The 15176-nt window shown below is 40.2% G+C and overlaps 1 protein-coding gene across 4 annotated transcripts in view; it reads left to right on the forward strand.

The window, feature by feature from the left end:
• GRIN2A (glutamate ionotropic receptor NMDA type subunit 2A) overlaps positions 1-15176 on the forward strand; it is a 168203-nt gene that overhangs the window by 128826 nt on the left and 24201 nt on the right. For all 4 annotated transcript variants that reach the window (XM_032125739.1, XM_032125738.1, XM_032125736.1 and 1 more), the window contains one exon: positions 14131-14318. In XM_032125739.1, the coding sequence (XP_031981630.1) occupies positions 14131-14318 (188 nt within the window). The remainder of the gene's footprint in view (positions 1-14130; positions 14319-15176) is intronic.

Raw genomic sequence — 15176 nt, forward strand, 5'->3', positions numbered from 1 at the left:
ACAATAATAATAATTTATCAATATAGGCTTTTTATGTTTTGTTTTGAAGGGAGAAATTACCTTAGTGGATTTAAGTATATGTACTCCAGGGGCTGTTTCAAGGAACATCTCTCCTGCTATTATTTAGGGTGAACACAGGACACGTTTCTTCCTATACTAAAATACCCTGTTACTTTTGGTCCTTTTTGGGGAACTGCTTATCCTTCTCCCAAACCTGTATGAGAATGTGATGTATTACTTAAGCAAAACACTTTGAAATCCCAAAGTCTTTCCTTAGAGTGAAGATTCCCTTCTTTAAAAAGTTATCCTTCCAGCTGTTTCCTTCTCTTCTCTCTCGTGTCTGCTGTCTGGACTCTCTCTGCCCTCATTTCTCCAGGGATTCTCAGCTGGAACTTCCCAGGCCTGGTTTGCCCCATCCCAGGACAGATTGTGTGAGATCAGCCTTACCCAGAGGCTTCCAAACTGGAGCTCCCGCTCTGACCAAGCCTGTGCAAGTTACATTTTGTGGGTGACAGCTGCATTTTGCATTAGAGATAGACAGCTGAAGCCTACCATTCCTGCTGGGAATTTTTGAAGAAGGACTTGTCCTAATTTCAGGCATTGTAGGGCCTGTTCTATTGGATGGACAGTTTATTTAGGGGATGTATACTGCTTGTACTTTTCACCAACTATTTGTGCTACTGAAAGCCCTGAAAAGCTGCTGTTAGCTTGAAAATCAGGCCACTTGTCAGATACTTAAGTGTGAAAATGGGGGGGGCAACCTGACTGCAGGGTTGTTCAGGATGTTCGCTAAAACTCAGGCTGGCTGCTCCTGGGCAAGCTGATGATCCTCCTCAAAAGCTTTACTCCTTTTGACAGCATAAATGATCCATTTTTTACAGATTTCTTTTCCCCTGCTGAAGTTTCTTTCCTGTTCTAAGTGATCTCTCTGTGTGGACACCCCCAGGTGTCTACCTTGCTCCCCTTGACTGATATTTCTGTAGCAGATGGTACAAATAAGCTTCTGGGTCAATACAAGTAACTGCTACCTACAGCTGTGCTCCTTGGAATTTTGTCTGGTGGCACCTGCAGAAGGATTGAACAGCAGGGTGTCAGCTGCTTTCAGACTCAAATTCTTCAAAAACAATTTTTCATTTTTTCTGCCAAATTTTCTGTTCTTCAGCATACAGAACTGTTTCTTCTTTCTCTCCCCCTCATGAATTCATTGACTAAATTCTTTCTCTCTTCCATGTAAAATGTATCCTTTAATCTTTAACTAGACTTGATGAAGTTTTCCTTCCCTCCCTGATTCACTTGATTCCATGATATTTAGTGCATCTGGTCCCATGGAGTCTATGTTTCTGTGGCTCTTTTGAGGATGACTCATCTCTTATTCCTCAAACTGCTTCTGCTTCCAGAAACATACATAATTTCTATTTTCCTCTTGTGTGTGTGTTTTTTTCACCTTATTACAGCTAATTTGTCTCTTTTCATCTTTATCTCTTTCCAAAACTATTCCTGTACTTTTATCTTTTCTTCTTTTTCATTCTCATCCTTGGGGATACAAGAAGCAACTTTCTTTATGCATGGTAAGGCTTGCTACTTTTCCACAGCTTTTTGAAAATGAACTATCTGATAATTTTAGTCATCTATAGACTGAGAAGGACTTGGAAGGAATGTTTGGTTGATAACTGCTGCTGTGAGTTAAAATAAATATTAACTGTGTTATCCCTGGAGAGTGTTTGTATAACCTGTATTTCCAATCTCAATTTGAAAACTACTTTTGCTTAATTGAGGACATGAGGTTTAGTCCCTTTTAATTACTTTTGTATAGTGTTTGATTCTAATTTTAAGGTGGAGCAAAAAATACGAGCAATGAAGCAATGCTTAATGACTGAATAATGCCACACATGTGGCCCTTGTGATCTAAATAGAATGAAATGATAAAGTAGCATCTTGTCACAGTTCAGTCTGATTTTGCTGTATCTCAAACAAAGTCTTTTGATCAACTTTAATTAGCATTAGCATCTTGAGATGTATTGGGAATATCTTGATCTTTGAGACCATTGTGTTTAATGGAAATGTTATTGAGTTTAACTGGAATGAGAAAGCAGGGAGGAAGACAAACATAAAATTCCAGATGCACAGATTTCTGAAAACAAATTTAAAACCAAACTGTTGTGGGTTTTTTTTGTGTTGTTTTTTTTTTTTTTTCTTTCTTTCTTTCTTTCAAGAAGTAGAAAATGAGCTGCCTCAGTCCACTTGCTAATGTGGCCAGAAAAAGCCTGGGGTGGAAGAAGTATGGATAGAAATATGTATAAAATAAATGGGGTATTCCTGCCTTTATTTTCTGGTCAACTGTAAGGGTTAGATAAACCTTGTGTTGCAGTATTGCTGTACATGCAGAGGTGAGTGTGCTCACATCTGTGTCTGGGAAGCCTTGAAAACATACCCAGCCCCTTTCTGGTTTCATCTTTGAGAGGTGAAGCTGGTAATGTTTCAAAAATTTATCATACAAGGAAAGCATCTGCCTTTGTTTTTTGTTAATTAGAAGAAGAAACTTCACTGCATGGGCAATAGGCTTGGACCTATCTTGTTCAATTAGCATCAAAAATGTTTGAGATCATCAGCTGGGAGATGCTGCAAATCAAAGTGGATATGAGATTTTTGTGTTAGTCTGACATTGACATTATACCTGCTCCCTCAGGTGAATCCCCGTAGGGGGTTCAGTACAGCTTATTCATGAAAGCTTGTTAACATCAGGGCTGAAGGCAAAGTTATCAGCTTTATTGGTTTTTCCTCTTTGATAAGAAATCAACCTTTGTTTCTGAAAAGATCTAAAAAAAAAAAGTCTGTAAAGACTCAGTATTATCCATCTCTTGTCACTAGGGTCTTATTTCTGAGATTCACAGATATATTTCTCAGGAAGCTGCTGAAACACCATTTGAACAGCAGCAGAACTTTATTAATTAAAGGTCTCAGTTTGCAACCAGGCCTGTTAAAAAGCAAGACCTTGTTATTGAAGTACTACTCAATAGTTTTCAAAATGGCAAAATATTGTCCCTCCTTCAATGCAGTTCACTGCTGAAAGCAATCATGATCTTACAAGCTTGTCAAAAAGTGTACTTGTGTTTTTCACTAAATTTCATGCATTTAAGGGATCAGGTGGTCCATGTGTACGTGCAGAGCTTGGGACTGGTCCTTAGGTAGGACCAAGCAGCTCAGGGCTTCTGTAGGTTTTTGTTCCCTAATGAGAACAGAGATGGCAGTTGTTGCCCTGAGCATTACTCAGGAGAGCAGAGTCTGTAAGGCATTAGCTAATGTGTTCTTGGTGGGAACATCCAGCTCTGCCAGAGCCGTGGAGGCTCCTCTGAACTCTTTAGATGTTTATTGATCAAATGCAGCCTTCAAAATGCATCGCAAGCATTTCTGTCCATGCTGCATTTAATTGATCTACATTTCTAGAACTCTCTGTACCAGGGAGACAGATCCTATTGATTTTGCTCCTTGAAGAGAAAATAAGTTCCCAAATAGGAAGTTGTTAATTATTGTGTTATGTTTGCAGGAGCTCTTTGGGTTTGCTTCCTTCTGTTTGCCTGGCTGTATTTTTCCTGCAGAGATTATAGTTAAAGAATACCATCTTTTTGCAGGCAAAGCAAGCTTCCAGTTGCAGTTCTCTGGTGTGGGTTGTATGAGCTCACAGCTCTTGAGTTGCAGTGTTTCTATTTGCGGCTTTAAAACTGTCAAGAGGAGAAATTGCAGTGGCAATAAACTGGAAATGCATTTCATATTCTCACCTTTGCCCCAGCACATCTACAGTGGAATATAGTCTGGGATTTAACTGCTAATGGTTGAAATGAGAAAATTTAATTGGGAGAGGCTCTTTTTACTGTAGGGATAAAATGGGAAATGTTTGCTTGCCTGTTGCCCGTCACTTCCTTTCAAGGGAGCTGCGGGTACGAATCCCTGGTGTTCTCCAGGCAAGCAGCCCCATGTACAGCTGCAGATCCCCTGGCTGTCAGGAGTGCTTTACAGCTTTTATTGCCAGCCACAGCTGTGACTGTGTGCTCAGGGATTTGATGCTAAAGTTTACTTGGGACTTCATCTGCCTTCCTGTTAAAGACAGCAGTGCTTATGTTGATAGACATCGAGTTGAGTACCTTATTCCCGAGTCCTCTTGGACACGCTGATGGAATTATGGAGCTGCTTGGAAAGGCTGCTGTGGTGGCAGCAGGTCTGCACTGCCAGAGCCTCAGCAGGCACGGCCTCAGGTGTGCTGGGTTATCAGATGTGAGGGGTTGTATCCCCACGGTTTATGAGCTGCCCCTGAGGAGCTGCTCTCAGCCTGCAGGCTGTCCTGAGCTGTCACTTTGGTGGGGACACATGATGGTTCTTTCCTCAGCATCCTTTAATGACAAGTATAATGCCAGCAGAAACACCTGGAAGCATCGAACTGAGAGTGCAGATGGCACGAGGAGTTTTTCCTCCCTGCAAGCCCACTCTCCCCTGTGAAAACAACATGATTATTAACATGTTTTATAGAATCTTATGGCACTAAGCAGGGAGAGTGCAGGAGAAGACCCCAGAAGGCCCCAATGGCCTTTTAACCCTGTCTGTGCGTTTATTGGCTTGAATTGGATTTTTGTTGTTCTCACAGTGATTATAAATTATCCAATTCACAGCTTCACACACTCTGTTATTTGTTGAACAAATACAACCAGGTCAGAGGCTGAATTGGCAGCTTCTGCAGGGTGGCACAGGCATAACCAGGAGGCAAACATCCCTGCTTCTGTCAGCTGGAGCATGGTTGGGATTGTGCCCAGCAGGTCCTACAGTTAATTAGGTCTGCCAGTTAAAGTAGTGATATGCCTAAAGTTAAAATCAAGCCCAATGTGTCTTTTAGGCAGCCGGCTGACATCTCTCCGCTTCAATGCAAAACCAATTTCAATATTTTAATTTTATTTTTACAGAAAAATTGTCATCAAAATTTTCACCAAAGGAAAAACTTCCTAGTTTTTGTTCATTCTGTGGTTCATGCCTTTTCACCTCAGAAGATGAGGGCAAGCTGTGAGAGAAGATGTCTGTTTGAAAGAAAAATGATATATTTTTATTTTTCATTAAAAGCACAAATTTTTCATTGTTCTCATGGGGATACAATAGCAGCTTACAACCAGAACTCACAGAAATGTCCAGCACACAATAAAATGTTAAACTTTTAAACTAGTGGCTCAATATATTTTTTACTGTTTCTGGTTGACAAGACCTTGCAGTATTTGTAATAGGGAATACACACTTTTCTTAGACTTTTAATGGTACAGTACATAGAGCAATTCTTTAACCAAATGTTGAAGAATTTACCAGGGATGGTTGATTCTGAAGAGTGTTTGAGGGAGAAAGGAGAAGGCCTGTAGGCAGCATGAGATATCTGTAGTCATAATAATTTATTGCTTGCAACCCTCCAGGATACCTGTTATGATACATGACGAGAGAAACTGTACTGGAGACAGCTTTAGCTTTATGCAACTGAATTTTAAAATAATGCATCAAATCATTTTATATCCAGCTATAAGTCTGAAACATGATGTTTTCCTGCTTTCACATGGACTGCTTGTCAAAGTTCCCTATTCTGACACTGCTTGAGTTTTTGCTTCTCCAAAGCTTCAAAAACAGAATTTAAAATACCAAATGCAGCAACTGAAATAGCCAATTTTTAGATGGGTGATCTTTGCTCTAATCATGTTTTTAAGGTGTCGCTGAAACAGCAGCCTGTAGTTGAAGTATGTCCTGATCTTAATGAAGAAGGAGTGATGTTCACCTCTTTCAAAATGTTTTCAAAGTGCAGAACTCTTCTTTGGGGCTACTCAAAACTTATACACCAGTTTAAAGTAATAAACCTGAACTTGTGTACTCACTTGTCATTGGAAAATATTTTCTTGTGTCTGCACGTGTTGTTATTACAAAGTTTATAACCTAAGATAGGAATTAGCCTTTTTTTTCTCTCAAGGCAAGCACTGATGAATCCAATTTATATCTCTAAATGTTGTTTCAATAAGGAGAAATGTTTAAAAAAAAAACTATCTATATTTTCATCAGATATATATCACAGTAATTGAAAGGATTTTTATCAGGCCCTGAAAGGGCAAATAATTGTGCCAGGTGATCCTTCCTTTAAGGGGGTGATGAATGCAAAACATGAATGTGTGATGTAAGGTGAGAAATTAAGATTTCAGTTAATTCACTGCCAATGTTACTTATAACTAATGGTCAGGAGTATGAAATAGCCTAGAGGACTGATCTATCTACCTCCTGGGTTGCACTATTTCCATACAAAGGCACCTGTTTGACCATTTTTCTGGATATAACTTTGGGACGTTTTTGAACGCTGACGCTTAGAAGAATCCATTTCTGCAGCTGGTCAAAAACCAAAATAAAAAATAAATAAAGCTGTGAGACAGGACCATGGGAACTCCTTAGAAAAAAGCTGAACTGAACTTTACTTTTCTCAGCCAAATGAAACCTGAGGCTGAGCTGGCCCATGTCCGAGGCACGGATGAGTTCAAGCAGCTTTTGCAGTAAGTCATACATGGAGTATCACCTTCTATGCCTGCACACTTCTGCCTCGTAGCTGGAGTGGAAATAGAAATGTAAAAAACCTTTGGAAACTGTTGTGCTGTGGTCTTGACAAGTTGAAATAATCACAACTGTTGGCCGCATAGGATTTTATTTTTGTTAAGGAAAAGTGATCATGGGTTGGTCTCTCTTTGCCCTCTCCTCTCTCTCTCTGTCTCTCACTCTGTCTTTTCCCTGTTTGGCACCAGGCCTTTGTAAAGTTCAGTAGTGATTGATGGAATATTGCATTTGTGGAGTTAAACTTACGTGGTTATATTATGGAGATCAGATGTTGTGAATACCAAAGTAAGCTCAGAAAGAATTATTGTCATAATTAGGTCCCAAATCTAATCCAGTGAGGATTTACTGTCCGTATATGGGTACTCTCATCATATGTACACAGGGGGAAACATCTAAGTCAAAGAGCATGGAAAAAAGATCCCAAACTACCTGGGAGAGTCAGATGTTTGCTGTGCTCCAGAGTGTCTACTTATCACTATCAATCTTGACAGTAAGCACTAAATTATTGTACAAATACAAATACACTTTCCTTAAAACTGTCTGAAGGAGCTAAAACCTCGATAACGGTTTCCTTCCTGACCTTCTGTAAAAAACATCTCTGCTAAACAGTTTGTCCCATTCAGGATTTTCTGTCCTGGCTGACCAAGTTCAGACAACTTCTGCAATCAATAACTTCATTTAATTTGGCATCAGATGGCTGGGGTAACTTAATTTCAATTTACATTATGATGCTTTCTGTGGTGCTTTAATCTAATGTTTGTTTCGGTGTTCACTCTAATGTTCATTTTGGCATTGAGCTGTGAGGGGAATGATTTCCAATGGGTGTTTCAGCTGTAGTCACACAAGCTAAGAACTGGAAAGCTGGTTTGCAACTGGGAAACTGCTGTCTGTGCTGAAGGACTGCAGAGATGCGAAAACATTTAAATTTGCTGTTCCATGTAGGAACATTTTTCAGAATGATCTCTTCAGTATCAATTCTGAAATCTAGTATCTTAAAAGAAATGTGTGGCTAGCTTTCCTGCTTTTACTGCTGAAGTGAGCAGAGTTCAGTGCTACAAGCTGCCAGTACAGACTTTAAGTCTCCCTATGGCAATTCCACTCATGGCAGGATTTTCTGGCATCAGTTTTTCTGATGCCTGATTCCTGTTTCCCCATAACTTTCTGTCCTTTCAAGAAAGGCAGTTATTCTCATATTCTCATAATTCTTACATTTTCAGGAATTTCTTCATGGCCATAAGAGAAATCCATTGCTTCTTTTGCAATTTGTTTTTAAAGAAAGACAAACAAACAACTCTGTGTTTCCTGTTCACCTAATGCACAGAAACTTGCCTCTAGGAAAAAAAGAATTAATTTATTTCAAATTCCTTTACTCAGTACCTGAATGCTCTTCTGGAGTTGTTTTTTTTTTTTTTTTTTTTTTTTTTTTTAAGGTTACTTCCTTTGTCTGCCTTATCATTTTTTAGCTAATGCTGTTATCTATCTAATATCTCTAAATATCACAAATAGGCTGGAAATAAAATGAACAGGTGGAAGTCGCTGTGTGCCATCTAGCCCCTCTTTTGAGAAGCTATTCTGAGTTTTAGTCTTCATTTGATTTGGGGTTGAGATCAGGTACTTGGTGAGCCGTGCTGAATTTATCCTTCATTATGCTATTGTAACTGGGACAAAACCTTTAATCTAAAAATATATTCCCCCAACTCGGCTCTTCAGATTTTGTGTTTTGATAAACTGATGTGTTGCAAAAACTTCTTGGCTTGGCTTCTAAGATGTGAAGTGGGACAATCTTCCATTGTATAAATTAATCATAAAGGCACACTAAATTTTCCATTATTTTGTTGCTAAGGGAAATGTTACTGGGACTGGGAAGGTGTGTGGGCAGAGGGGTGGTAGATGGGAGCTCCCATGAGTGAGGAAGGGAATGTGCCCATGCAGGTAACCGCAGCCTAGTGAGGTTCACAGTGGATTTTCTGGCAGCTGGGATTGCCCTGATAGGTGAGGTGAAGCCTCCACAATCCCTCGTGGTGGTGTTAATGTCTGTCAGAAACTGCTCTTTCAAATTTTCTGTCTGCATTTCCTGTGTGAAGATTGAAGTGAGGATAGTTTGAGCTGGGAGAAAAGTTGAAAGCTTGTTCCCTGCTCATGAGCTCATCATTTAACTGGGTTATACTTTGCTGACCTGTGTTGTTGGAGGGGGTGGTTGTTGAATTTTCCCCTAATGAATTGGCAATATCAAGATGTCAAGAAATCCATTCAGTGTGTGTGAACTTCAGTTCTGCGAGGAGCCATTTGAATATGTACTGAAAGATAAAGTCACCGCTGGTGATGGAGTGCATCAGATAAGCTGAAATGCATTTTAGTCAAAACTGGGTAAAAGAAATCAACAGTCCTTCATGCTAAAGGTTAAATATCTGCTTTTGCTCCAGCAGTATCAAAGTGTCACTTCAGAGCACTTTCATGGAAGCCTCATCTTCAGAGCAGCGTCTTTCCCTTTGATTGCTGTGTCACTCCACAGTGACCTTTCAGCACTGGATTCCCAGGACACAGAGACACAAATGATGCTGTGTCCCTCATTGTTCACTCTTGACATACTTTCTTTTATCTCTTCTGTGGAGAAAGAAGGGATGAAATGGAAGTTTGTAATGTTAAACCATCAGATCTTACAGACAGTATTTTTGCACTTGCTGACCCCAGCAATGCTATTGATGATCTCTAAAAATATATGCTTAAATTTACTCCAGCCTTAAGTGGATGCCATTATTTTTTTGCCTAATATCATTGTGGCTCCAGAACTACTGAGCAGATTGGCCTTTTAAATTTTTACTTCTCATTCCCTCAAGAGAACAAAATTGTTGAAGGAACATGTAGTTGGTTAAGGAAGCAAAGGAACATTTTTCAACTGAGTTATACTTCTGTTGTTGAGGGAGACGTGACTAATAAAGGAGAACTTTCCTAGTCCTCCTTTTCAGTTTTCATCATAGGAATTTTATGAAAAGTTGTGCCAATAATAAAGATGGGGAAAATTACAGGGAAGCGTTTTCAGCTTTTCTGAAATTGCTTTTCTCTACCCTTTTCTCTAACTTAAATTTTCTCTACACAGGCAATTTTGCATGTGTGCAGCAGTGCTTGAGAATGGGTTTTTGCAATAGCTATTCTGATTTTTCAACTCTTATCCCTCTTGATGAATCATAAATGTTTGGTTATGGGACTGTCCACATTTATTTTTCACGTATCTCCCACCTCAAATTATTACATTCAGTAATGCTGTTTTGGGTTTATCTAGGAATATTCCAGTTCACGATTTCATAACACCTGATGTTCTCTGAAGCTGTGAGATAAAATTCTCCCCACCCCCTTTCCTGTTGGTGCTTGCTCTGTGATGAAGGACATTTGCCTTTGTAGTCAGTGTTATATAAATATTCCAAAATGTTTATTTTTTCCTTCTAGCCAGGATTATTGAAGTAGTTCTGAGGAAGTTTGCAGAGCTGCCCGTTGCTCAGATGAGTCACAGCACTGTAGTCCTGCTCCCCTGTGTTGGCTGGAGGTGCCTGGCCTGTTTGACCAGTTCATGGCAGCTCTGAACCTTCTCTTGCATTCCAGCTTTGATAGTTCTCTCTCAGCTCTCTAATATTTCTTACCAGTTTATTTAAACCTCCACAATGTGACAAAGCTTTTCACTTGCTGAGTGGCTGCACTGAGCAGACAAGTGAATTGTTCATTTGTACGTGACTAAGGCTGCAGGAGGCTCTGAGCCTCTCTGGGTGCGTGGTCTGTGCTCGGCGTGTGGAGCTGTTCTCCGCTGAGTGTATAACCTCAATAGCAGAGTGCTCAGCTGTGCAGCACACTGCAGTTTTGCTGCCACAGAAATCAAAACCTGGGGCTTGCCAGTCTCTCTGTAGAAAGAAGAGGAAGAGCCGGAGGTCCAGGCTTAGCAGTCCTGCCTGGGGAATGACAAGACAAGGATGGGCTTCCGTGTCCAGCAGTCCCTGCCATGCATGCAGCCTGGCTCTTCCATCAGAGCCCAGCGAAACAGCAGCTGTGGCTTTCCCCAGTCAGTCATGGCAGGATGGAAAGTCCTCTGTGTTCCCAGCAGCCTTCTGGCCTGCACACATCCCTGCCTTGTCTTCCTCCAGGGCTGATCTTGCTGCCAGCTTTGCAAACAACTCAGAAAGGGTCACATTTTTGGACTTGGCCAGATTTTGCTGTCTCCATTTTTGGAAACACTAATTGAGAAATGTTTATAGTTATCTGAAAGTTCTTAAAAATTTGGAATGCCAGAAATTCACCTCCCAGTGATGGAAGAGTTGGGTGCCCTAAAATCTGAGAGCTTCAGTTGGGGCTTGTTTCTCCCTGCCCACGCTGCAGGGGTACAGCATGTTCTGGAGCTTTGCAGGAACAGGGCTTCTGTAATCAGCACACGATGAAGAGATGATTAAGACTTGAGAGGTTATAAGAGTTATGTTGGAAATGCAGAAAACATATTCTGAATATAAGTTTGTATTTGTGGATACCAAGAGTTTTTTAGGGCAATCAATTTTTGATTTACAGTTAAGACATTGGGCAGCAACTGATAGCAGAACCTTCAGCTCTCAGCATCTGTCAGGAAAGTGCCTCATGTTTTTAAATTGATTTGTGTCATGGGATTTGTTGTGACCTTATAGAAGTAGTAGAGGAAAAGTCCTCAAAAGTAAAGCCTTCTGCATCCTCAGGAGCCGTTTCATGTGTAAGCACTGCACTGATGCCAGACTCCTGGGAAACTGGGGAGGAGCTTCCACAGCGAGTGAGTGAAACTGTGACTGTGCTTTGTCTTTCTGTCCCAAGGTTTTACTGCACTGCTCAGTAACTAAGGAGGCAAACTGCATGTGAAGAGTGTAATTTTTGAGGTAGCACAAGGCTTTTGCCCTGGAGTCTTTAGCAAAGAGATCCTTTTCTTTCCTTTGTATTTCTGACTGAGGCTGTTTTGACAGAAGAATAGCTGTCTTTATATTTTCTCTGTGTTTTACAGCATGTGTTTTATGTGCTTCATTGCAAAACTGTAAATCCCAGAATAAACAGATTACAAATTCCAGAGTGTGTTTTAAGTTGTCTGGTTGCAGCAGTGTCTGTACCCACAGAGAGGAGCAACACCTCCCAAACCCTGAGCCATGAGCATCCTCTGAGAGGGGAAGAGTCCTTCCTTCCCACAGATAACTGCAGATGTCTCAAAGTGTGAGGTTGGGTGGGCTGTATTGATTTAGGTAATTGTCTGCTGTAGAACCGAAAAGCTACAATATCCTGAGTGTACAGCAAGCAGGTTTGTAGGTTTTTTTCCACTGTGAGCCTACCCAAAGGATGTAGATTTTTGTTTTTGCTCTCTACGCAAGCAAAGATTGTCTCTGAAGTTCTGAATCAAAGCCCATCATTTAGAAAACTGAACTTATGTTGAGGGCTGCAGGCTCGGGCACCCTCTTGGCTAATTCCAATTTAGTTACCCCCAGTGCCAGATAGCCATCCATGTTTTATTTATGGATTGAATTTGTGGCATCACCTACCAGATGTTTAATGATTTTCTGCATATCAAATTATCCATTTAAAGGAAGAGGGAACCAGATTTTGAGCATTGGTGGAGCTAATCTGACTTCTAAACTGAAGGTTGCACCAGCTGAGTTTTAGGGAAGAGTGGAAAAGCAAAAGAACTGATGGCCCAACTATTTCTTTTAATGGTTGAGCCACCTCTATTCTGAATTAACTACTTCACTGAATTTTAATTAGATGACTTAAATGGTGACTTTTGGGATAAAAATCCTTGAAGGAAAGCAATAAAGAACATTAATCACTGACAGGAACTTCAGTTTTTCATGACAGCAGATGAAATCCAGCAACTTCATTCTCTCCTGGAATTCCTCTTGGTTTAATGTGAGATAGACAAGCATATTCTTTAGTGCCACATTTTTGGTGTCTGATTTAGAGTTCTGAAAAAGTTTGGGTTCTGTTGATTGATTATTTATGAATAAACTTTGAATTGTGATGTTCGTGAAAGCTTTTTTTGGGGCTTTTCTTCTGTCAGCAGTCAAAATGTGGTATGCCTAAGTCTTGCTCCATTCTGTGGGTATAAATGAAAAGCTTTATCAACATAAACTGATTTAAGCTTAGTAGCAAGTGTGACTCCAGAACTTCATAGCAACAGAATTCACAACTGGTGCATCCTGATATAATGCAATTGAAGTTGATGCTCTTGTACCTGTTTGTGCCACAGTACATTTCTTTTTACAGCTGCCTTTCCATGAAGACAGGCCCCAGCTGTTGGTGGGCAGTGTTGTGCCAGGCTGCGTCAGCTGCAGCCCATCAGATCCTTTCAGCAGTGCTGCACAGTGATGCACCGTGGCTCTCCAGAGGCTCAGCAGGCAGAGCTGGCAGTGCCTGGGGCTGCAGCTTCTGGGAATGGCAGGGTGGAGACTCCCCTACACCATCCAGTGAAGCCAGTTGTGTGGCTGTGTTCTTCCTGCTCCTCCGACTTCCTACGGGATGCACAAAGATGTTGGGAAGGGGGGTGTGTTACTGGCTTTGGTTTAGTGTGTCACTGAGGTGAGGTTGGAGCTGAGGCCCCAATAATAAGAATGCCTGTTCTTTGACTGGGACCTGCTGCTGTCAAGTGATTGTCCTTCCAAATGGCCTCTTGTATGTGCATTTTCACTGCCTTCATTTGTGAAACCTCTGTGCACCTGCCTTCTAACTCTTGCTTTGCAGCGCTTCTGAGAAGGTATCCCTGGAGGACATTGCTTCTTTTCATTTCTTTACTGAATTTATTTTCCACTCCTGTTGCGTTCCCTGTATTCTTTAGAGAATGGGATTATCCCATTCTTACCTTTTTAGGTAGATGGGTTAAAAGGCTTAAACTTTTTCACAAGTTCCTTTCTTCCTGCTGTGCGCTAGAGACACAAATAGTGTGTTTGGAATTGTGAACTGTAAAGAAATATTTTTGATCATATTTAAGTAGGATTTAGGTAGCTCTATGAGATATGCTCCAGTATTTTCCCTTGTCTTATCAAGGACTTAACCGCCACCTTCACTGCTTATTTTTGGAAAGAGAAGTAAAACAAGAGCGTGTATGTAAAACCTGGTGAACATTTCAATCTCATTCAGTATTTTAAATAAACTAATTGTTTATTGTTATTTCAATTCTAAGTTCTCTGTTGTAATTTCTGTTGGTTTTGGAGACCATTTTGCATCCCAAGGTATTTATTATCCATTTTGAGAGCCAAAATACAAAGATATCAGGGCAAGACATTTTGTAGATTGGTTTCTCCTGCTCAGTATTTTTTAACAGCATCCCCTAAAATAGAAATGCAAAACTATGTGTCCTACTTTCCCCTCACTAAAATAGATGCCTTTTGTTAATTTTAGATACAACAGAGCAGGATATGTAATTAATGATATCAAAGAATCCATATGATATTCAACAGGGTCTTAACATCAAGGACAAAAGATGTCTGACAACAGCTGTCCCTAATGATTTGGTTTGTAAAATGTTTTCTTTTATTTCAGGAAGTTGGATGCTTTCATCTATGATGCAGCAGTGCTGAATTACAAGGCTGGAAGAGATGAAGGATGCAAACTTGTCACAATAGGGAGCGGGTACATCTTTGCCACTACTGGCTATGGAATAGCTCTCCAGAAAGGATCACCTTGGAAGAGACAAATTGATCTTGCCCTTCTTCAATTTGTGGGAGATGGTAGGGACTGAGCTTTTTTGCTTTCTTTTCTTCCTCCTATGTACGCACAGTTCATTCAGTTTTAGTAGCCAGGAGCCTGTTAGTGCTGTTCTCTTCAAGTCTTTAAAATAGAGAAAGGTAAAACAAATGAGTAAAATTACTTCTTGATGCTGAGACAGGAGTTCTCTTCCACTCGATTCTAACTCACCTCACCGCCAAGGGCATCGGCATCTATTTTCAGAAAGTGTTTTCATATACATCACAAAGTAAAGCTGGCCTCAGTGTTAGAGACCATTTATGCATTTATTTATTTTCTTTATTTTTGTCTCTGAGCAATTCCTTGGTAGATGAGTTATCTTTCAGCATGACTGTTTTGCTATTAAAAAGTCTTTAGCTCAGTTCTGAACTGATGTGAGTGATCCCTAATCTAGGATGGATTCATTTAAACTTCTGGTAAAAGAATGCTTATGAAATTGAATTAGGGTGACTTGTTTCATTGTACTTCAAACAAATATTTTTCATTCTAACACAAAATAGAAGAACTTTAGGTCCTCTTGGCACTTTTGCCCTGCAGGAGGAAACTTGCTGCACAACTTTGATATATTTGAAAACAGCAATGATGACTCATTCTCCACACAGGGTTTGAACTCCTTTTTGATTGTAGAAAGCTTCGTGTTTCACATGCACGAGCAAATAGAAATATGCTAATTAAAAGTTTTCTGCGGTGTGACTGACTAAATCCTCTATCAGATTGGAATATGGTGTGTATTACATAATCTTTGTTTTGTTTTTTTTACATAGATCTGTGTGTTGACATTTCTTTATCAGTGAAAAGGAGAGCTTTATCAGAAAATAAATATGAGCTTAATGTCACCAGTA

The sequence above is a fragment of the Corvus moneduloides genome, chromosome 16 (genome assembly GCF_009650955.1).
Source record: "Corvus moneduloides isolate bCorMon1 chromosome 16, bCorMon1.pri, whole genome shotgun sequence".
Lineage (NCBI taxonomy): Eukaryota > Metazoa > Chordata > Aves > Passeriformes > Corvidae > Corvus > Corvus moneduloides.